The sequence below is a fragment of the Pollicipes pollicipes genome, unplaced genomic scaffold, assembly GCF_011947565.3.
Source record: "Pollicipes pollicipes isolate AB1234 unplaced genomic scaffold, Ppol_2.1 Scaffold_6138;HRSCAF=7277_pilon_pilon_pilon, whole genome shotgun sequence".
Lineage (NCBI taxonomy): Eukaryota > Metazoa > Arthropoda > Thecostraca > Pollicipedomorpha > Pollicipedidae > Pollicipes > Pollicipes pollicipes.
In genome coordinates this window covers 28,748,506-28,771,282 of record NW_023596818.1, presented here as the reverse complement: position 1 = coordinate 28,771,282, position 22,777 = coordinate 28,748,506, and the positions used below count along the sequence as shown (strand labels likewise).

Below are 22,777 nucleotides of genomic sequence, written 5' to 3'. Positions count from 1 at the left end.
CGCCTGACTGACTCTGGCCCATTCGCAGGACTGTTTGACGCGTGACCAGCGCTAGCTAGCGACATTGCCGGTGCCGGTCGGGAGGGCCGCGCCGCCGCCACTGCCAGCCATGGCCGCGCTGCGCCTGGCGGCCGCGCGCCTGCTGCTCTGCTGCTGCTGCCTGTGGCAGCCGGCGCCGCTGTGGGCGCGCGCCGCGCAGCACCTCTACGCGCCGGCCGACGCGCTGGCCGGACACGTGGTGGCGGAGCTGGGCGACAACGCCCGCCTGCTGCCGTCCGAGCTGAGTGACCGGTTCGCGCTGACAAGCAGCGGCCAGCTGATGGCGCTGGCGCCGCTGCGCCCGCTGGCCGGCCGCGCGCTCCAGCTGGATGTGGAGCTGGGCGGCGAGCGGCAGACGCTGCAGCTGCACGTGGGCAGGCCGGACGGGCCGCTCCGCTGCGAGCGCGAGCGCTACGAGGGCCGCGTGGTGGAGAACGCGCCGGCCGGCACGGCCGTGGGCGGCGCCGACGCCATCCTGGCGGCCGGCGCTGGGGCGTACGGACTGGTAGCCGGGAACGAGGCGGGCGCCTTCCGGCTGGAGCCGCGGCCGGGCGGCGCGCCCGGCGTGCGACTTGTCACGACGACGCCGCTCGACCGCGAGCGCCGCGCGCGCCACCACCTCGTGCTCGAGGCCGTGGCGCCGGCCGGCCACGAGCGCGCCCTGTGCCACGTGCACGTGCTCGTGCGCGACGAGAACGACAACGCGCCGGCGTTCGCGCGGCCGCTGTTCACGTTCGCGGCGCCGCTCGCTCTGCCGCACATGGCGGCCGTCGGCCAGCTGGAGGCGGCGGACGCGGACGGCGACCGGCTCAGCTTCCAGCTGGCCTCGCCCAGTGACGTGTTCGTCGTGGAGCCGCTGACGGGCCGCGTGCTGCTGGCCGGCGCGCCGCAGGCCAAGGCCTACGAGATCCTGGTGTCGGTCAGCGACGTGCGGGACGGCAAGCGGCGGCGCGCAGCGGCCGCGCCTGCGCGCGTCCACGTCGAGTTCGGCGGCCCGGCGGTGGTGTTCCCGCCGCGGCGGCCGGTCGGCGGCGGCGGCGAGGTGGATGACCACCACATCGCCAAGCGTCGCGTGCGCCGCGCCGTGCGCCCCACCAAGCGGCTCGAGTTCCGCGAGCGCGAGGGCAACCAGGAGGGCAAGGCCATGTTTCTGCTGGAGAAGGAGCTGGAGACGGAGACGTTCAAGATCCGCGACGAGAACCCTTGGGTGACGGTCGAGCCGAACGGCCAGGTCAGCGTTAAGAAGCCCTGGGACTATGAGGAGCTGGGCCACGAGAGGAGCATCGACTTCTGGGTGACGGTCAAGAACGTGCACGGACTGTCGGGCGGACAGGGAGGTGAGTTCAACCTCGGCACCGGCTCGGCCGGCCTCCGGTCTCTGTAGGCACGCTGTGACTGTACTGAACACGTGATTGAGCGGCGCGTTGTTGATTGTGGTGCTGTCTGAGCTGCACACCGTGACTGGACGGTGCGTTGTGGGTTGTGGTGGTGTCTGAGCGGGTCTCAGTTGCGGATGTCGGGCTGTGTCGTCGTGATTGGACAGCGCGCTGTCGATTGTGGTGCTGTCTGAGCTGCACACCGTGATTGGACGGTGCGTTGTCGGTTGTGGCGGTGTCTTAGCGGGTTTCAGTTGCGGATGTCGGGCTGTGCCGCCGTGACCGGGCGGCGCATGATGATTGTGGTGCTGTCTGGGCGGGTCTCAGATGCGGCTATCGGGCTGTGTCGCCGTGGTCGGGCGGCGCGTGATGATTGTGCTGCTGTCTGAGCTGCACACCGTGATTGGACGGTGCGTTGATGATTGTGGTGCTGTCTGAGCGGGTCTCAGTTGCGGATGTCTGGCTGTGTCGCGTGGCCCACGACCTGCCTAGCGGGACCGGCGGTACTGCACTTAACCCGACACATATCGGTGACAAACACGTCCGTCGTGAGGTTCGGTCACTTGTGTTGTCGCGCTGCTCTGTGTGCAAGCTGCTTAGGCTGCCAGCTTCTTCAGTATTACCCAGTGCAATGTTGGTGGACATTGCGCACGTCATGCTGTTGCAAACCTTGCCATGTTGAGACACCGAAATCGGTTCGGATATTTAATTTTTCACGATTGGAACTTTTTCCTGTTGTTGGTTTTGGTTTTGGTTTTGGTTTTGGTTTTGGTTTTGGTTTTGTTTTTGTTTGTTGGTTTTCCGATCTCTGTACCTCTCGAGACGGTGCGAAAGTGGTGGAGTCACCTTTGGCTGTAGCGGCGTTTGGCGTCTTTGGAACAGCACGTTGCGTCGCTGTTCGCCCTGGAATGGCGCAGGGCCTGCCGATTGTGCCGGGGTGCGGTGCGAGCGCACCGACCGGCGCCGCTCGACTCCGACCTGCACACTCTTTGACCGCCGGGAGGCCGGGCGGAACGGCTGCTGACGCAGCGACCGGACAGTGTCCCCTTCCCCCAGACCGTGTCCCCTCTCCACGGGCCGTGTTCCCTCTCCCCAGACGGTGTGCCTTCCCCGGACCGTGTCCCCTCCCCGAACCGTGGCCCTATTCCTGGACCATGTTCCTTCCCCCCGGATCGTGTCCCTACCCGCGGAACGCGTTCCTCCCCCCCGGAACACGTTCCTCCCCCCGGAACGCGTTCCCTCCTCCGGACCGTGTTCCTTCCCCGGACCGCGTTCCTCCCCCGGAACGGGTTCTTTCCCCCAGAACGCGTTCCCTCCCCCCAGGACGCGTTCCCTACCCAGGACCGTGTCTCCTCCCCGGACCGTGTTTCCTCCCCCGACCGTGTCCTCTCCCCTGGAACGTGTTCCCTCCCCCGACCGTGTTCCCCCCTACTGTGTTCCCTCCCCACCCCATCCCCTAACCCTGAGCGCGCCGCCCCTCCCTCCCTGGTCGCATCAGCTGGCTCAGTTTTTGCATGAGGCACATGGGGACTCATGGGCGGTATCGATCTTTTTTTTTTGTCTGCGATAGTACGCAAGTGTTGGATACATACGTTACCAGCTGGTGGTCCCATCTGCCACGGCCAATCGAAATGGAGGAGACGGGCGTGGCTGGATGCGGGCTGGAGCGGCGCGGAGAGCGATTCGAACCCGCTCTCACGGCAACAGGGTCATGCGGGCGGTATCCAGACTAGGAATCTCTCTGCCTCGGGTTGCGGCAGGCGACTCGCAACGGTCAGCCCCGTGCTGTGGCTTTCCTCGAAGCGCGACTCATTCCTCGTCAGTTCGTCGTTTGTCGTTTGTCCGTCGCTCCTCCGCCCCGTGTCCGGGTCCCGCTGCGGGTCGTCATTGACTCCGCCCTCCGTTGGTTGGCCGTCGTCTGTCCGCTTTTGTCCGTCACTTCCCTCTCCATTTCCAAATGGACGCGGCCATTGTTCCGTGCCGGCCGTCGGCCTGTCGCCCGTCTCGTGGGTCGTGTCTGTCTGTCGGCGGGCCGGCCGCGCCCCGTCCTCAGTCCTGGCCGCCGCCGTTGCCGGCCGGCGGCACGGCGGGCGCGTCTCATCCGCGGCCGGTCCGCGACTGCGGCGGTTGGCGGTTGGCGGTTAGCGGGCGGGGCGCCGATGTCCGCACGATAGCCGCCGATCAGACCCGGCTCGTCGCTCACGGCGCGTGGCCAGCGCGGGTGCCGCGCCACCGGAGTGCGACCGCGGCGCGACACGGGACTGGAGGCGGCCTGTGGGGAGGTCTTTTCGACGGGAATGGCGACGCTGGCGGCTGTTTGGAGCGCGCAGCGCCGTGGAGGGAAGCCGAACGGCTGCAGGAGTCGGCGGGATCTGTGCTGCTGGCCGACTGGGCTCGGCCGGCTGGCCGGCGGCGGTGCGGCCCGCACCCGCACCCGCACCCGCATCGGTGGCCGGGGCGCAGCCGGCGCACCCACGCCAGGCCGCCATCAGCGCTCGCCGTCGCCGGGCCGGACTGCGACCGTGACGGGCCCGCGAGCTGTCGCCGAGCACCTGTCCGGCGCCTGGCCGCGCTGGCAGCACCTGCCCGCGCACGCGGCAGGCGGCGCGCCGCGTCTGAAACGGCTCGTCGCCGCCGCCGGCGCCGACCGGTTAAATCATGAGCGGGCGGCGGTGTGGCGCGCCGCGGTGCCGCCCGATCCGCCGCCGCGCGCCGGAGAGGTATCGATCGGGCCGAGATGACGAATGCAGCGCGGCCCGGGTCACGTGCGCCGGCCGGCCGGACGATGACCTCCGGCCGGCGGCGGGCCGGGGCGGACGCCGCGCTCACCTCGGCGCCGCGGCCGCGAGCTGCGGGCCGAGTGCGGGTGATTTGTGGACGGTCGCGCCCGCGGTCGTGTCGCGTTCGCCTCACGTTGCCTCGCGCGCGATGGGCGCCGTAACTCACGCGGTGAGATGTCCCCCGGGTGGCAGCGGTGGACGCCGTCCTCGAGTCGGCGCGCGCGCGCGGCGCGAGAGCCGTGTGTCATCTCCGTCGAGCGGCCCGTCGACCGTTCAGTCGGGCCCATCTGTCATGGCCGGCATACCGCCGTTTGCGCGTCCCACCCAGTCCGTCTGTCGCCGCCTGGCGACGGTGCGGCGCCGCCGGGGTCGCTCCGCCGTGTCCGGGCCGGTGGGCGGGCGCGGGGTGCCGCTCGGACGGTGGCCGGTGCAGCCGGCCGGGCCGGGCCGGGCCGTGACCTCGCCCGGCTGGCGGCCCGGCGCCCGGCGTCAGCTGTCAGGCGCCGGCCGCGCGCTGTGGCCTCGTCCGGTGCAGGTCGCACGGCCCGGCCGACCCCAGCGACGCCGCCGACGTCGGCGACGGACCGCGGGGGGCCGGCCGACCGTGAGAGGTGCGCAGCAGCCCGGCGGCCGGCGGCGCGAAGGATCGAAGGATCGGTGACCTGCCCGGTGCTCGTGCCGCTCGAGCGTTCCGGATGGCGGCTCCTTTGTGACGGCCGGCCGGCCCGGTACGGCGCCGAACCGTTCGTCGGGAATGTGACGGCCGTCGCCGCCGGCTGCGCCGCTGAGGGCCGGGCTGACGGCGGAGATGGACCGCTCCCCACTGTGGGCAGGTCGGCTGGCTGTTGGCCGCTGGCCGCTGGCCGCTGGCTGCAGGCTGCTGGCCGGACGCAGTCGGGCCCAGCGACGGCTGCGAGAGCTTAGCCCGTGTGGGGACCGCGCGGCCTGGACCGAGGAGCGCAGACCGTGTGTCGGGATACGGCCGGAGTCTGGCGGCCCGGGACGACAGACAAACCACGGACCAGCCAGTCGTCCGGGACGCCCTCCTTTCATCACAACCCCATGGCGGCGCCGTCGGTCGCTGTCCCGTCTCCGCCGCTAAATGACCGCCGCAACCGGTCATCATCTGAGGCCTTTGTCCCGGGAGTTCCCGCGCAGCGATTAAACCTGTCTGTGGCCGGTTTAACGTCGCGTCCTTGGAAAGCCGCGGCGGGAATGAGCAAGCTTTTTGTCTCTGAGCGCTTCATTTGGCATGAGCCTGTGGATTCGGATTAACCTAAGTGGACAGGCCTGCCAGCGTTCACACGGCGCCCTTGATGAAATAACAGCCGCAGTGTGGGGCGGCAGGCTGCCGCCACTGTCACGGAAACATCGCCACCGCGACCACCGGCGTGTAAACGCTGTGGTTGCGAGCGGCGGCGTGTAAACGGCGTAACGACAGCGAGCGGCTGCCCTGCGCTCTCCTGCAAGCGGACCGGAGCGGCATGCGGCCGCCGCTAATGGCACGCCGCAGTCGACCGCGGCAGACAGCGGCCGACGGCTGTGGGAGCCGACGCGACCGGCGACCGCGCCCCGCCCTGGCATGACCCGCGGCCGCGGGCGCTGGGACGGGCGCGGTGGCGGCGTGACGGCGGCGCGGCCGCCGCGGCGCGATCGTCGACCGCCGATCGGCGGCGCCGGCCGCCGGGCCGTGGCCTGCTCCGCCTGTGGAGCGATGGAGTCGGTGGCGGCCCGGCGGCGAGGCAGGCGGGCTCTCTCCCCCGCCGGCCGGCGGGCGCGCCGAGGCCGTCGGCCGGCGGATTTGCATGCAGAATCGGCTGTTATGGCGCCTTGTGCGAGCGTAAACGGCGTGTTTACGGGAGGGTCCTGAAAAGATGTAACGGACCGTTCGCCAACCGCAGACGATGTGGGAATTGTGCGGAGGATCTGTTCGTGCACGCAAGCTGCTTACGCGATGTCGCGGCGGGGAGGCTGGGCGGAGGGCTGCGTCGGCTCTGTAGACAGATGGGCGGTAACTTGGGGCCGGTGATTTCCCAAGGGATTTAGTGGAGCTCTCCCGAAGCCTCGCTGCCGAGTTGGTAAATTAACGTACTCGTCCTGGGCGCCGGCCAAACTGTTCGGCAATCGGGCTCTGAGAGGCCCAGCTGCTCGGTGAGTGAGTGCCGGGAATGGTCAGGGCCTACACACTAAAAGCATCCAATGGGGATTGCGTTGTTGAAACGCCTCGCTCTCCGGTCTCAGTTCACTGGCAGCCATCCCGCTCTTATTTTCGCCCTATCTCTCACGACGCCCGGCCCGTCTCCCCTCCCCACGCGCGCTCCGCCACATCGCCTGGGCTCTCCTCGCGCGGATTAGCGGGCCGACGGGCCCGCCCTCCTCTGGCGGCCGCCTTCAGAGCCAGCGTGGAATGCGGCGGTGCGGCGGCGCGGCGGCGCGGCGGCGGCCGGAAGGTGCCCGCACGAGCCCGCACCGACCGCAGTAACGGCCGCCCGCGACTGGGCGAGTGCCGGCCCGGTGGCGGCGCCGGCTCTGGAGCGGCGCGGCCGGGCTCGTCGACTTGTTAATGCTCGTCGTGCATGCAGCAGCGCGGCGCGGATGTGTGTTTGGTGCCGGAAGTTGTGCGATTTTGAGGCCAGGCACCTCCGCGGCCCGAATTGAATGAGTGCTGCTTGTTTTAAGGGTTGTCGCGTCACGCCTTATGAAGTCCCAGCGTGCGGCTTTAGTACGGCTTCGGTGTGGCAGAACACGGCCGTCAGCTGCCCCTCGGCCCTGCCCTAAGGTGTCTGGCCGGCCACTGTAGGGTCAGGCGATGCTCGCGTCCAGAAGGGGTCGCGCTCCCCTCTCCGGAACGCCGGCGGAGGGGACTGGCAGCGGTGCTCCTCCCTCCCGGCGGCGGTCCCCGCTCTCTCACGGGCGGCGAACAAAGGGGTGCATCTGGCGACCGCGCACGGCGCCGCGGCCGGGCGGGCTCGCCGCACCAGGGGTCCTCCCGAACCGACAGCGCGCCGGCCTGGCCGGTGCGGGCCGCCGCCGCCGCGGACGCCGACTCCTCGCTTCCACCCGCTCGTCATCGGTCGGCAGCAGGTGAAGCCGTAGCCGACGGGTCGAGGTCAGCTCGGCTGCATGGCCGCCGCGTCCGGCGCCGGCGCCGGCGGCGCTGGTGTCGGCCTGTCAGCAGGCGAATCTGTTTATAAACGCCGTCTTGTTTGCGTCCGGGCCGGCTCGATCAGCGTTTGTCGCGACCGGTGACGGGCGCTCCGCGGACCGAACGGACCCGGTGGCGCGGCGGCGTCACCCGCGCCACACCCCGCCCCGCCGCGCTGCGTGCTGACGCGGCTGTCCGGGCGGTCGGCAGCCTCGCTGCAGGCAGCAGCGTTTCGTCATGTCAGCGCCTTCGTCTGCAGCCGGTCGGCAGCCGGCCCTTGTTGGGAGGCCACCGCGGTGTCTCCGTCCGCCCGCAGCGGCGCCGGCCCGGGCCCCGGGCCCGGCCCCCTTCCCGCCCGTGTGTGGATGTGGACCCGCTTACGGCGGCCAGCCGTGCCGGCTAGGATGGCGGCGCGGCTGTGACCGCAGCGGCGCCGTGGGGTTGTCCCGAGCGGCGCGGCTCGCCGCTGCAGTCCCTCTGCAGCCCCGCTGCGGATGATAAACAGCCGGAGCGGGAGCTTGCCGGCGGCGGGCGCGGTCTGTGGCCTCGCCGCCAGCTCGCGCGGCCGTATCCCCGTGAGCGCCGCCCCGACTGCCGGCGCGCTGCACGCATCGCAGCGAATGGATGGATGTGGGGATGTGTACTCAACCCATGGGAGTCGAATTTATGTACGTTGCATGCACAGCTGAAGTTTAGGGATGCTGGTGATGTCTGTCGGCGCTGGAATGCTTATTAGTGCAATCTTCATTGTTCTCATTATTCCCATTACCCTTGTGGCCTGCGAGCTTTCTCTGAGATGACGGCTTCATGAACAGTCACTGTGCCTTGCTGTACAACCTCTTCCCCAATTCCTCCAACCCAGAGCTGCGAGCAGCCGATAAGGAACTGCCCGCCGACTCTTCCCTGCGTTGTGACGTGCTATCGCCTTGCGGGGCTGAGCATCGGCCTCTGTGCACAGCCCGGCTCCAGCCGTCGCCGGAGCGGCGCCGGTGCTGACAGGCGCGCGCCGTTGTCTGAACGAGGCCGTGTCGGGGCACAGCGGGCCCGGCCAGGCCCGGCCCGGCTCATCTCTCAATCGATAGCCGGCGACGGCTGCGCGCGCGCGCGTCCCGCCGCCGCCGCCGCCGCCGCCCGCACGGTCACGTGACCCGCGCCGCCGGCCGGCCGCCGCATCACGTGACCACGCCGGCGGCCGGCTGAGGAGTGGTGGATGGCGGCACAGCCGCGGCGGGCCCGGCCGAGAGCTCGTGGTGCAAACAGCCTGCGCCGGCTGTCTACTCTCGCCAACAACGCGCCAGCTCTCTCGAAGTCGGGCGGCGGCATTGTTTCGACTTGGTAACAATTTGAAACCAATTCGCGACCGTGCAAAGCGACGGGTAAATGCCGTCTTGTTTTAACTGGGGAGTTAGCCGCCCATGCCCTCTCGCTCTGCCCTCTCCCCCTCTCCCCGGTTCGTGGCCCCTGGATATCGCAGTCCTCGACCGTGTGCCGCCGTTCCTTCCTCGTACGCGCTGGGACACTGATCGCTGCGTTTCTCGCGAGTCTTCCCGCCCGCCGTTTGCGCCAGGCGTGCTGTGTCGTCGCATCGCTGGTGACGTGTCTGACGAGACGACCGGGCTTTCTCAGCACCCCCAGCGGCGCCGCTGGCAGCCGCGAGCCTTCCTCACGCCGCGACCCTTCCTCACGCCCCAGCAGCTTTACAGAGACGAGCAGCTCCGCCTCGGCGTCCCAGCGGGGGCTATCGGGACCGGCGACCCTTCCTCGCACCCGCTGCTGTCGTGGGACCCACGGCCCTTCCTCGCATCCCAGCCGCGGCGCAAAGACGAGCATCTCCACCTCGGCGTCCTTGCGGCTCTCGGGGGCCGGCGACCCTTCCTCGCACCCCGCTGCTCTCGAGGGACCCACGGCCCTTCCTCACACCCGCTGCTCTCGTGGGACCCACGGCCCCTCCTCACGTCCCAGCCGCGGTGCGCGCCCGTCCGCCCGTCGTCGCTAACGTCGTTAGCGCGGCCGCCTCTCGTCTCGGTGGGGCGCGCGCGTCCCGTGAGTCACCGGCCGGCCGGCGAGACGCGCCCCCTGGCCGCTTAATTGGCGGCCGGCTGGCCATTGTTCGCGAGCGTCGAGCCGGCCGGGTCGCGTGACGCCGCGCCGCCAAAACGGCCCGAGCGGCGCGGCGCCGCGGGGCGCGCCGGCGGCGCCGCGCCGCTCGCCTGCCGGCCGGCCGCGGCGCGGCAGGCGAGACCGCGAGGCGCAGCGAGACGGGAGGCGGGCGTGCCGGCGGGCGGGACGCGCCGAGACGCCGCCAGCGACGCCGCCAGCGACGCCGGCTGACCTGACGATGGGGATGCTGGACGTGCGCGGGTCGGTATTGGAGTGACCGGTGCCGGTCTGCGGGGGCGTGACGGCTGCGATCGACACCGCCGCGTGCCCGTGCAGCGGCGAGCGCTCTCAAAGGGGCGACGGTCTGGTCCGCGCAAACCCGGCGGTCGGCTGGGTTGCCGCTGTGTTCTGCGAGGCACGGAGGCTCCGTTCATGCGAACTTCCTGACTCCCGTCCGTCCGAACGACGTAGCTTTTGGCTCATGGCTGAGTTGTGGGCCGATGTGGGCAGGGTTAAGACACGTGCGGGCAGTGTGACCTAGGGACACGCGCTACCACCTCGGGGAGGCAGCGGCAAACGAATGAGAGGCTGCTTTGATGGAACGCCGACGTGTCGAAGATGTCCAGAGGCTCGGCTGGGAACGAAATATCTTATCATATCTACTGAATGGTGCTTCGTGACCTTCTGTGACGAATCGGGTCTGGTTTAGTTATGCACGCTTTTTTTGCTTTTGGTTTTGCTTTTGGTTATATCGCGCAAAGTCTGTAGTCTTTTGAAGCCCTTTGTCCTCCGGCCATCCTATACATATCAACCACCCTTTCCGTTGAAAATATGTGGAGTGCATTCGACCGTTCCTTAGGAGCTGAGTCCGCGCTGTTCAAACCATCGTCCAATTTGCCGACACGACTACCTAGTGCTCCATTGAAATAACAATGAGGTAGACACAGGTACCTGCAATCTGTCTGACTCGGGAAATAGGAGATTATTTATTCGCTGGTGAAGCTTGCAAGGATGGCTTGGTCGGTCGCTGGCTGACAGCAAGCATTCGCGCTCCACGAATATGCATGAGGCCAAAACACTTAAGCCGATTACCAGGCGGATGTTTCCTCTTCTGCAGTGTGCCGTTTTCATGAAACCTTGCGGTGCTGCCAGGGATACAATGCAATTTATGCCGCATTGCTTGCACCACTGTGCATTACGCTTGCTAGTGGGTAGTTGGTCGCATTATTTCATTGGCCATTTAACAAGCCCGTTCATTGGCACTCGGGCTTTGCTGGTCTGCGTACCGAACCGCGGTAATCGCGTTACGGCCGCTGTGCAGATCAGTGCGGGAAGCGTGCACCGATCGGAGGTCCGTTGAGACTGACCGATGCCCTGGCGGCTGTCCGGGGGTGGGGGAGGGGGACGGGGCACAGCTCTCGCTGTCATTTAGCGCTTGGTGAACCTTCTTATCAACACGCGCGTGCCCGAACGGCAGTGACCGTGCCTTTTGCGCCGTGTGCGGAGCTTCAGCTTGAAACGCAGCAACGACTCGATCAGAGCGGGACCTCGCTGCCGCTGCCCAACACTCGCTGTCCGGCCAGCCCTCCCCTCATCCCTTAGTGCCGCGCCCTCGGCCGTGCCGCCGCTCCCCTGGCCGGCGCCGCCCGCCGCGCCGGCCCTCCGTCTCGCCGGCTGGCTCACCGCAGCGGCTTGGCCCGTCGCGCCCGGCGGCATCGATCGGACCGAGAGGGCCCGCCTGCCGATCGATCCGACCCGGCCGGGTCACACCTGGGCCCGCGGAGGAACGGGGGGCGGGGAAGGGCACGTACGCACACCTCGCGGCGAACTCGGCGGCGCCCGGCCCGGGTCGGCAGCGGTCAGGGGCGCGACGGCGCGGCGGACGATGAGGGTGCGGGGCGGGTGTTCCGTCGGGGCTGCCACCGGGGTCGACTGGTGGAACGGATAACGCGCTGGCGCGGCTGGCGCGGCTCGCTCTCAGCCTGTACCCTCTCCTCCCTTTCGTTTCAAGTGGCGGAAAACCAACGGCAGCGGTTCTCGTGGTCAGGGCCGTCACACGCCTCGTTAATTTAACAGAGTGACATGACATTCAGTGTGCTATTTCACGGAAGGCTTGAGGAGCGCCCGCCCTTTTGTTCGTGTGGCTGAGTAGGTCTCACGGGCGCCACCGTCTGCCACTTTGGGAAGGTGTTCCCACCGGCTGAACCCGAGGCCAAGGCCAACCGGGACACGAGCGCCGACGCGGCGAAACCCAACCGGCGTCTGGAAAATGTTCACCTCCGCAGCCGAAAGGACCTGCAGGGGGCGCTTTCCCACGTCAGAGGGGCGCGCAAGAAACCGCAACGCGCGATGGACGAGCCGCTCTGAAAAATCAAATGCCCGATGTTGGTGGCGGCGGGCACTACAACACGCACAGCGCTGGTCGCCTGCGTGCGCTTCTGGCGGGCGGACTGCAAGGTCGCCTGTCGCCCACAGCACTGCACGCAAGATGTGCGCGCCGGCGGCAGTCAGAGCCCTGGCACCACAACATGGAAAAATGGCCTGCTGTTGAACCCTCCGTCCAGAAGAATATGCTCGCCATTCGTTCACACCAAGACCTTACGCTCCACTTGCCGTGGCAGTATACGAAATGTTAATCCGAACGCTGAACGGTGGGGCGAGATGAGAGATGATAGGTGCGGTCTAAAGAAAATTTGAATTGTATGTAGCCGCTGCTGATACAGATGAGACGTTCTCACAATTTTGATTTCTCCATTTCTACACTCCAACTCTGGCACATTTCCGCCCTGCCGTCAAGCAGCCCAATCCAACTGTCCAACGCTCGCCGGTGTCCCGATCCAGCGGAGAGCACCTGCCGCCGTTAACAGGTGCTGAGCTGGGCGTGATGCCTGACCGCGCAGGCCACGCGCCGCCGGCGGCTGTGCTCCTCCCCTCCCCCCTCGCGCTTCCCGTACAGCGACCCTCGCGCCTCGCCGGCCGAAAAAGGCCACGTTCTATCCGATCATGTGCATGGCCGCCCGCTTTCTGGAGCCGCGTGCCACCGGCGGGCCGGTGGCAACTGGCCGGCGCCGGCAGCGAGAGGCGGCGGCGGCGCGCTCCGCCGCCCGGCCGGAGCTCAGCGTCGCCCGCCGGCCGGCGACGGCCGCCCCTCCGCGGCAGGGGCGGCTCCAGGAGTGCGCCAGGGAGGGCGCCGCCGACCGGACGACCGGCCGGCCCGGGGCGTCCCGGGGCTGTCCCGGCGGCGGCGAGGCACTGTCAAGGCCTGGCGCTGCACGTTGACGCTGTGACGTGGCGTGTGGACATCTGACGGGGACAGGTGTAGGCCTGCTGACGCGCCTGCCAGCGTGGCCACGCTCATTGACGCTGAGTAATGGCTCTGAGCGTGATGAAGTTCCGATCGGAGGGAGTCGGGCTGGCGGCGCGCGTGTGTGGAGGCTCGGCCGCGGCCCGGCGGGGGTCGGCGCCGCGGCTGGCCGTGCCGGGCCGACCCTGTCCGGGTGACAATGGGGCCGGCCCGGACGCCGCCCACAGGGTGATGGAATGCCGCCCCGCGGCCCAGCCGACGTCAGCCGGCCGTGATGTCCGACCGTCGGATGAGTGACCCTGTGATGTCGGGACGCCCGATGTCGGATCCTCTGATGTCGGGGCGCCTGATGCAGTAGCCTTCGGGCCAGTGACGCCGGCTCGGGGCGATGTGGCCCCGCTGACGTCGGCTCCGTCCGATATCGCTCCGCTGCCGCCGCCCTGCCGCGACTTCGGCTGGCTGACTGGCCAGCTCACCGTGACGTCGGCCGCCATCCGCAGCCGGCCGGAGCAGAGGCGCAGTCGCCGCTCGGGCCGCGGTGACGGCGTCCGCGGGCCTCCGCGGGTGTCCGCGGGCCTCGGCGGGCGTCCGCGGGCGTCCGCGGGCCTCCGCGGGCGTGGCCTCGAGCGCCGCTGACGTGACCCGCAGCCGAACGCGGGCGGATGGGACGCGAATCGCGGACCAAGGGATGTGCCGGACACAGCCCGGCACCGGCCAGATGGGCACAACAGCCCGGTCGTCTGGCCGACTGGAGGCGCGGGGGCGAGACCGGCAGGCGTTAGGGCGGCGATATTTGTGGATATTATTACCATCTAGCCTGCTCAGTGCACTCTGAACCCACTAACTAGCAAAGATGTACCACCCAGTTAAACGGACAATCATCCACCCTTTCATCAGACAGAACTGCGGAGGGCTTTACGCCACACCTTGTGGCGGCACGGCCGGTCCGGGCTTGGGCTGACCACCGGCCCGTCGCCAGCTGGACTTCCCACGTCAGTCAGGCCAAACAATGCACCCGCCCCGGCGCTCGTACCCAGCGCCGCTGGATGGCGAGTCGAGCATCTTTCTTCCAGACAACGGAGGCGACAAAGACACGTACGTGATTCCGGGAAATGCTTTTGCGCTCCACACCCTTCACTTTGAGGTGACACAAAAAAGGGCACAATTTCCAACTCATGCACCCGGAACCTGTCCAAGTACCATGTTTGACATGCACCCTGATAAGGCGCAAAGACAGTTGTGGGTCGGAATGCCCACTTCAGCACGTCTATGCTCAGAAAGCTTACGTAGATTTATGCTGGTATCAAGGTTTTAAGACCTTGGATGATCTGTTTTTTGTAATGAAAATTTGGAAGTGATGGGGTTGACAACATGGGCTCTTACTGTTCTCAAAGTTTAATCAAATCAAGCTTCTGCCATAGCTGCAAGACAATCCGATTCGACTCTAGTCGGATATCCGTTGCGGTTGACCGCCAGCGGACGCTCAGCGGACGGTCAATGGTCAACAGCGGAGTACGTGTGCTCATTGATTTCGCGATGTTTCGAAAAGACGTGCCAAAATCGGAAGATTTGGATGTTTTCACACTGAAAGTGTTCCACATGTGTGTGAGATTTTAAACTGAAGTGGCCAATTTGAATATCAATTCACATATCACATATGGGTTCACTTCAACAATAATTCACAGCCCTGTCCTTATTTAGACCTAAGACCCGCCAGTTTCTTAGCTGCACTCCACGACAACGTCGTTCAAATATCCTGCCAGCCCATAGGCCATGCGGCGTTCAAGGCCAGTAATTATAGTATCGTGGAGCCGCTTAGGTCAGGCCTCCGTGTGCGCGATTTCCTAATGTTGCGGACGTCCATTGGCTCTCCATGAATGTTGAACCAGTTGCACAGGGCTCAGTCACGATTGGTTGTTTGGATTAGCCCGTCTTGCACCGGGAATGACCATTTCAAGGTTGTGGGAGGAGAGGAAATGGCGGTAGGGCAGGACTAGACACGCCTGGGTCTAACCTCGAGCCCCGGGTCGCGCATGAACCCACCGGAGTGTGCGCTGGGGCCTCGTTTGGGGCCCCCCGAGGCGCGTCTCGGCCCGGATCGCGTGTTGCGCTACATTTTGTAAGAAGTTGGAGATTATGACTTGTTATTACGGAAGTAAGACTTGTAATCGAATAACTTCGAAAAATGCCATAAGCAAGTATGTCAATGCAAGTAAACTCTGTAGACTCACGGGATAATATACAAGAACACCACGGGGGTGCCAAACACGAGCACTTAACGATATGTGGCTCAGTGAACACTTGCAGCACCGTACTATCATCTCTCGGCAAATTCGAAGTACTTCAAGTGATAGCGTAGGGTGGCAATTTCGCATGTCTAGTTTGGCAGCGACTCTATGTCATACAAAGGTTCCATGACGCGCCCAAACAATGACAGGCAGCAGAAGAGCATATTGAGGAGCAGAAAAAGCTCTTGTCTGGAGTAGCCCTTTTCACTTTAAAGTATGCCAATAGCTATAAGCGAGCTTATTTCATCATATCTGATGCTTGGTTCAACATCGATAAATTTGTGTTTAGAACTGTCCTTTCCATGTGTTGAAACGCTCGGTCTAAGACTGGTGTCCGATTGCAATAACCTGTCCATACAGTTACAGTTGCAGGGTGCAGTTGAGTAAATTCCATTTCATTGAAATGTATGCACTTTTGCTTGTGCTATGGACATTAATGTAGATGTTTTCAGTTTTATTGCGATTATTCTGCATGTTTTATTGGGTACAAATATGATTTTTTCGTAATATTTTTTTGTCAACGTCGGGTCCCGAAACCTTAACTCAAATCATGTTTAGGCCTTCATGTTTCTGACCGTAGGCCTTCCGACTGATGTGCTCTTCATGCAGGCGTCATGTGCGCACGCCTTATGAAAGGGGACGTTCTGATAAAGGACACCAAAAATAGACCTCCTAAAAATAGACATCCTGGGCTAGTCCGGCGTCCACTCGGCCGTCTGCGGGCTGGCGTGTCCGGTCTCGGGTGGTCACAGCACGCCGCGCCACCGCCACTGGGCGACGGGTCGCTCGGACGTGACCAGCGAAGCGGACTACCGTCGTAGCCGGCACTGTCGGGGACAGACTCCCAGCGTCGCAGCCGGCACTGTCGGGGACAGACTCCCAGCGGGGCCGGCGCTGGGCGGGGATGACCCGCCGACGGCCCGCCCCGGACGTGCCCGGCTGGAGCCCAGCGGGCGCCGCGGCCGGCCGGCCCCCCCGTCCTTCCCCGCGTGCCGCAGCGGCAAAAACATGGCCGCACCGCGCCGGACGGCCACCGCCGCCGACATATTGCGCGTTCTCGTTGGGACGTGAGGCGCGCCCGGTCGGCTGGTGTTAATTACTCGGGCCAGGAATGTGCTGCCGCCTGGGGTCAGGGCTCAATTAGCGGCGGCCGGTCACTGGGCTCGCTCCGGTCACTGGGCTCACTCAATGACCGGAGGTCACGGGATTTGGCGGTTTGACGTTGGCGTGCTCGGCGGCCGGCGGTGCTGGCAGTTTTAATTATTTCCCTGGCCCGTGTGTTGCCGTGCTGAATGAAGTTTGTACTGGATCGAGTGGGCATGCGTTGTGGCGGGGTTCGCAGGACGTCGAGCTGTTAGCGGGACATCGTGTTCGTGAGATGTTATGTGCCGTCCGTGCATCTACGCACCGTGTCACTGGACTTACCACTTAAACGACTGACCTCTGACCTCACCTCATAACTGACCTCACCCCGTTCGTGTTCACGCCCCCGACGTCAATGTTCTGTTGTTTCAAGTACTGTCGTACAAAGGAGGCACCTGTGAGTACCGTACGGGAAGCCGGACTCCTCTTGCTGTGGCCGGCCCGGGGTCCGGTCCCGACTGTAGCATGTTGCATGCGCTGCCGTTTGTCGCACCCCTTCCCGCGGCCGCGGCTCGATGGCGGCCGCGCGCCGGGGGCGGCCACACCGTCATTAGGGTCACGCGCTGTCCCGCCGCCCCGCCGGCCCGCCGGCCACCGGCCTCGGCTTAGGGCCCGCCAGGCCCGGCTTGGCGGCGATGGTGCTGTCGGCAGCCACCGGCCGACACTGGGATGCAGGCCATCGGCGTGACGTGCTCCAGCCGCACTGCTACGCGGAGAGCATGGGCAGATCACGACACATGCTCAACTGCTTTTGTAAACTGCGCACGACGCCAGCATGTGCCGTTATGTGTTGTAGTGGCTTTGTGGCGTCCGGGCAGAGTGCTTGCGCTGCTGCAGTTGCTAGATCATCAACGCGCAGGTGCTGACCACTAGCACCGTAAAAAATGTTTGCTGGTCAGAGAGCCGCATGCGTAACTTCACATGCCATTTATGTGTCCCGGCGTGCCGTCTTTAAAGCAGCGAATGTGCTAATGTTTCATCAGCGCGCGGACACGAGCTCTGCACACCCTCCCCGTGAGCGCCGTCGTCCCCGGTGTCAGCGGGCGTCTGGCTGGCCCGGGCCGGTGCCGGAGACCGCCGGAGCAGGCTCCCGTGCCGCCGTCTCGCCGCTCTGTGGTGCCGGTGTCGGCCGGCGTGCCGTCGTCCGCGCGGCCCCCGCTGACCGGCGCCCCCGCCGTGTTCCAGACCAGGACAACCAGCGCATCATCATCCGCGTGGAGGACGACAACGACGAGAACCCGTACTTCATCAACCGGCCGCTGCCCATGCAGGCGGTGGTGAAGCTAAACGCGCCGCCCAACACGCCCGTGTTCACGCTGCAGGCGCGCGACCCGGACACCCACCACAACATCCACTACTTCCTCGTCAAGGACCGGAGTGAGTGGGTTGCCGCCGCGGCCGAGGCGCGGGAGATGGCGCGGCGCCGGGTCGAGCCCGAGCCGGCGGCGACCCTCCTTCCCGCCCGGCCAGTCACTCGCAGGGGTGTCGATTGGCTCGGGAGCCGTCGGGCGCCGGCCGGTGTGCGTCGCAATCGCCTCGGGACGCGCTGTCTCCGGCCGGGAGTCGGGAGGAGCTCGGCTGGTCCGGCTCCTCCGTCGTCCGGCCTCGGCCGTGACGTGTGGCCGCCTCTGAACGCCAGCGGACACCGCGGACTCCGTGGGACTCCGCCGAGTCCGGGCCGGATCGTTATCCGCATTCCTTGTGGATTGCACGGCGTGGACGCTGGGCCATTTTCATCCGGGCCATTTCCGCCGTGCAGAGCGTGGGGCCGGCCGCCGTCGCCGGCGTCAGCTGAGTAAATCGGCGTCATTTCGGCTCATCATGCCAGTCTTCAATTAGCCGATTCGGGCCTCCTCATTTGGGGCGCGACGCGGCGCGACGGTGACGCATGGGCTCGTTAGTCGGCAGCCGGACGCCGGCGGCGGACGCGGCCGCTCGCACCGGTGGATTGTTGCCGCCGCCGGGCCGCGTTGTCATTGTTCGGGCTGGGGTGGGTCCGCGGGCCCGCGGGCGGGCGGAGCGTTTGCTCGTTGCGCGCCGGGCCGGCGACTGCGCGCGCCGGGCCGGGCCGGGTCGGCCCCGCCCGTCCGGCGGCGCCGCGCTGGCCCCAAGCGGCGCGACCGGCTGGCCGGCGCCGGCTCGCGACCCCCGTCGCCCCGGCCGTGCCCTGCGGGCGCCGGCGGAGGTCGCAGACACGCTGCCGTCGAGCACTGCGGCCGGTTTTCACTGTCGGTTCCCCGGGCGCTGCCGGCCCGTTCGCCGGTGTATTGATCGGGGCCGGCGAGCGGCCGGCGACACTCAGACAGAGCGGTTTGTGTTCGGCCGCCGCCGGAGTGCCCCCGGCGGACGGCGCTGCGGCGCCCAGCCCGGCTCAGCCGCCGCGCCGGTGTGATCGCCGACGAGAATCGCTCGGCTGCGGGATTGCGGTTCATCATGCTGAGATGGACACGGAATTGTTTCGGTTGTGGCGGCGCTCGGAAACTCCCGACCTTTGTTAGCCGGGAGCACCCCGTTGGGTTTGAATTGCTCGTATGTTTGATTTGGCCGGATGGAGTCTGCTCTTCGTTTTTTTTGAAGCCTTATACGTTTCCTTATAAGGATTCGTTTTTATTCATAGACGACATGCTTGCTTGAAGGAAATTGATGCTGGTATCTTACCCAGGCGTTATATTGCATATTGAGATGGAAACGCCGGTATTTGTCGAGGCTGCTAGAGCCTACGACCACCGGACTTCTGTTGTATGGCCACTTCAATCAGCCAGCATTCCACTCACGTACAGAGAAGATTAGACCTAACCGTACCTGGCGACTGCCCGAACGGCACGTTTGATGGCCGCAGCAGCCGATAAGCTAATTAATTAACTTGGTAATCCGCAGGCCGAGGAGAATGATCAAGTGCGGCGGAGGGCGATCAGCTCGGCTCTCGCTGTTGTAGTCTGCAGTCGTAGCGACTCGTGAGCGATGGTTCCGTCAGCAGGACGCATCTGCAGCTCCGACCCGATCTGATCGAGCAATGCTGCAGCTCTGCAGCGCGGCGGGCGTCCACGTGCGGCCTCGCCGGTCCGGGGCTCGCCGCGGCGGCCGGACCGACACCGGTGACGGAGCCGGCGACAGTGCACTGGCGCTAGCCTGGTCCGATGGGAATTGTTGTCTGGTTGGGTCTGGTCAGGACTATCGCATGGCGTGATCCGCTCCATCGTGAAGTGGTTAGGTTCATTTTGAGCCGGTGTGGTTTCGATCTGGTCTGGTCTAGTCTCTCCCGGTCCAGCCCTGGACCGGCTGCGGTCCGGTGCACCGACGCGGCGTCCGCAACGCGACAGCATGGACCGGCGGCCGCCGTCGTCCGCGGCCGGCTCTGCCAACGGCGGCGCTGGAGAGGTGGTCCGAACTCGACCTCCCCCGTGATCACTGAGAGACGGAGAGGGCAGGCGGGCGCTGAGAGACTGGCGTGGCTGGGCTCGGCTCGCTCGGATGGTGGGGCTCGGCGCTGGCGAATCGGCAGGCCTCTGGCGACGGTGGCCGTGCCACTGCTGGAGTATATCGGCAGGCCTCTGGCGACGGTGCCGTGTCCACTGCTGGAGTATATCGGCAGGCCTCTGGCGACGGTGCCGTGCCACTGCTGGAGTATATCGGCAGGCCTCTGGCGACGGTGCCGTGCCACTGCTGGAGTATATCGGCAGGGCCTCTGGCGACGGTGCCGTGCCACTGCTGGAGTATATCGGCAGGCCTCTGGCAACGGTGCCGTGCCACTGCTGGAGTATATCGGCAGGCCTCTGGCGACGGTGCCGTGCCACTGCTGGAGTATATCGGCAGGCCTCTGGCGACGGTGCCGTGTCACTGCTGGAGTATATCGGCAGGCCTCTGGCGACGGTGCCGTGCCACTGCTGGAGTATATCGGCAGGCCTCTGGCAACGGTGCCGTGCCACTGCTGGAGTATATCGGCAGGCCTCTGGCGACGGTGCCGTGCCACTGCTGGAGTATAATCGGCAGGCCTCTGGCGACGGTGCCGTGCCACGCTGGAGTATATCGGCAGGCCTCTGGCGACGGTGCCGTGCCACTGCTGGAGTATATCGGCAGGCCTCTGGCGACGGTGCCGTGCCACTGCTGGAGTATATCGGCAGGCCTCTGGCGACGGTGCCGTGCCACTGCTGGAGTATATCGGCAGGCCTCTGGCGACGGTGCCGTGCCACTGCTGGAGTATAGCGGCAAGGGCCTCTGGCGACGGTGCCGTGCCACTGCTGGAGTAATGTCGGCAGGCCTCTGGCGACGGTGCCGGGCCACTGCTGGGAGTATGTCGGCAAGTGCCTGCCCCTAGTCGACGGTGCCGTGCCCACTGCTGGAGTAAGAGGTATTCGGCAGGCCTTCTGGCAAACGGGCCGTGCCACTGCTGGAGTATATCGGCAGGGCCTCTCTGGCAACGGGTGCCGTGGCCACTGCTGGAGTATATCGGCAGGGCCCTCTTGGCAAGGGCGGTGGCCGTGCCCACTGACTGGAGTAATATCGGCCAGGCCTCTGGGCGGACGGTGCCGTGCCACATTAGCCTGGAGTATATCGGCAGGCCTCTGGCGACGGTGCCGTGCCACTGCTGGAGTATATCGGCAGGCCTCTGGCGACGGTGCCGTGCCACTGCTGGAGTATATCGGCGAGGCCTCTGGCAACGGTGCCGTGCCAACTGCTGAGTATATCGCAGGCCTCTGGCGACGGTGCCGTGCCACTGCTGGAGTATATCGGCAGGCCTCTGGCAACGGTGCCGTGCCACTGCTGGAGTATATCGGCAGGCCTCTGGCGACGGTGCCGTGCCACTGCTGGAGTATATCGGCAGGCCTCTGGCGACGGTGCCGTGCCACTGCTGGAGTATATCGGCAGGCCTCTGGCAACGGTGCCGTGCCACTGCTGGAGTATATCGGCAGGCCTCTGGCGACGGTGCCGTGCCACTGCTGGAATGTATCGGCGTGCCATCACTGGATACCCGATTATCAAGTGGTACAGGATAATGGTTAATCGTGTGAATGAATGACCCGATCTGTCAGCCGATAAATCAATCAAGGCGATGTAATCGAGACCGGTTAACGTGTATCAGTCAATCTTAACAACGCGTCATTTCACCTATGCTCGGCCTTTTACGTCGCCTGAATGTGGCGGCGCGGGCCAATTCTCGGCGCGCGTGACCCGCGTCTACTGCCCCCAGATGAGACGGATGAACCCGTGACGATCAGCGTGCGTGTGCCCGTGTGCCTCGTGCCGTACCTCGAGCGGCCGTCTCGAACGCTGACCGGCGCTCGTCCGTCGCGTCCCCAGCCGTGTGTGTGCCTGCCTCGTGCCGTACCTCGAGCGGCCGTCTCGGACGCTGACCAGCGCTCGTCCGTCGCGTCCCCAGCCGTGTGTGTGCCTGCCTCGTGCCGTACCTCGATCGGCCGTCTCGGACGCTGACCAGCGCTCGTCTGTCGCGTCCCCAGCCGGCGGCCGTTTCCAGGTGGACGAGCGTTCGGGTGTGGTGCGCACGCGCGGCGCCGAGCCCTTCCAGCTGGACATGGAGTACGTGCTGTACGTGAAGGCCGAGGACCAGAACGGCCGCGACGCGCTCGGCAAGTTCCAGGCAACCGAGGAGGAACGGCTCAGCATCGTGGGTGGCAAGCGGCAGCCGCAGTTCTACATGCCCGGCTACGAGGCCAAGATCTTCGAAAACCACCAGAAGGACACCAAGTTAGTGCCGCTGGCCGGAGCGCCGCGCGGGGTGTTCTGGGAGGAAATGTTTGTTTGTGTCCGCCGCTGGCGGGAGCATTCGGTGCTGAGGCTGCAAGATGGACACGATCTGCATGTTGGACACGATCTGACGCCAAGGTCACATGTCTGCACCGTAGGTCATGTCGAGATGGTGGGACGCAAACCGCTGTATCCGATGGGCGAAGGTCTTATTCATATGCATACCCCCAGACGGCCAGTGATTGCTCTTCCGGTAGCTGTAATGACCGGTGCAATTGCGCTATCATCGTTTTGCGTACAAGCCCGGCCGTGGCGCTTTGATTATTGTTCCTGTCGGAACGGTCGCGCCCGGTGTTTGCTGTTACAACACGCCGGGCGGCGGTTCATCATACTGGCGGCGTGTGGCCGACGCCGGGAGCGGCTGCAGGTCGCTCGCCGGGGCGTGGCCCAGATCACCGCGGCCGGCCGCGCCGCCTCATGATGTAAATCAGACCTGGCAGTTTTTGCCGGCTGCGGGTGGCGCGGGCGTCGCAGGAATCGGCGCCGGGGGCCGAAAAACGGCCCACCTATGCCTCGTGATTCTCCCCGCCGCTTTTTACGGCAGGCGCCGGCGATCCGGTGCGCTCCGGCGGCTTTTGATGGCGGTGGCGTCTGTTCCAGGCGGTCGGGGACTGAATAACGCCTCATTTGACCGGGTTGATTGCAGCCGGTGGGGTTTTTGCCGGGCGTGCGCGGCGAAGCTTGGGGCGCAGGCAGCCGGCGCTGCCCGGGCGCCGGCTGACCCAGTCTGGAGTGTATTCATCAGCGCGGCCGCCGTCACCGGTCGTGGCGCCGTGATCTACGGCGCCCGGCCGGGGTGGCCGAAGGTCGGCGGTGACGTGGCGCCGGTCGCCCCGCGG

General features: G+C 65.9%; 1 protein-coding gene across 3 annotated transcripts in view; it reads left to right on the top strand.

Moving 5' to 3' along the window:
• Positions 1-215: 215 nt before the first annotated feature.
• The window catches only part of LOC119106194 (neural-cadherin), a 48,209-nt gene continuing 25,647 nt past the window's right edge, over positions 216-22,777 (top strand). Inside the window, exons 1-4 of one of the 3 annotated variants that reach the window (XM_037229801.1) lie at positions 216-1,376; positions 16,549-16,572; positions 17,361-17,552; positions 21,632-21,878. In XM_037229801.1, the coding sequence (XP_037085696.1) occupies positions 320-1,376; positions 16,549-16,572; positions 17,361-17,552; positions 21,632-21,878 (1,520 nt within the window). In that variant the 5' untranslated portion in view covers positions 216-319. The remainder of the gene's footprint in view (positions 1,377-16,548; positions 16,573-17,360; positions 17,553-21,631; positions 21,879-22,777) is intronic. The other 2 variants (XM_037229800.1, XM_037229802.1) reach the window with 2 other exon arrangements.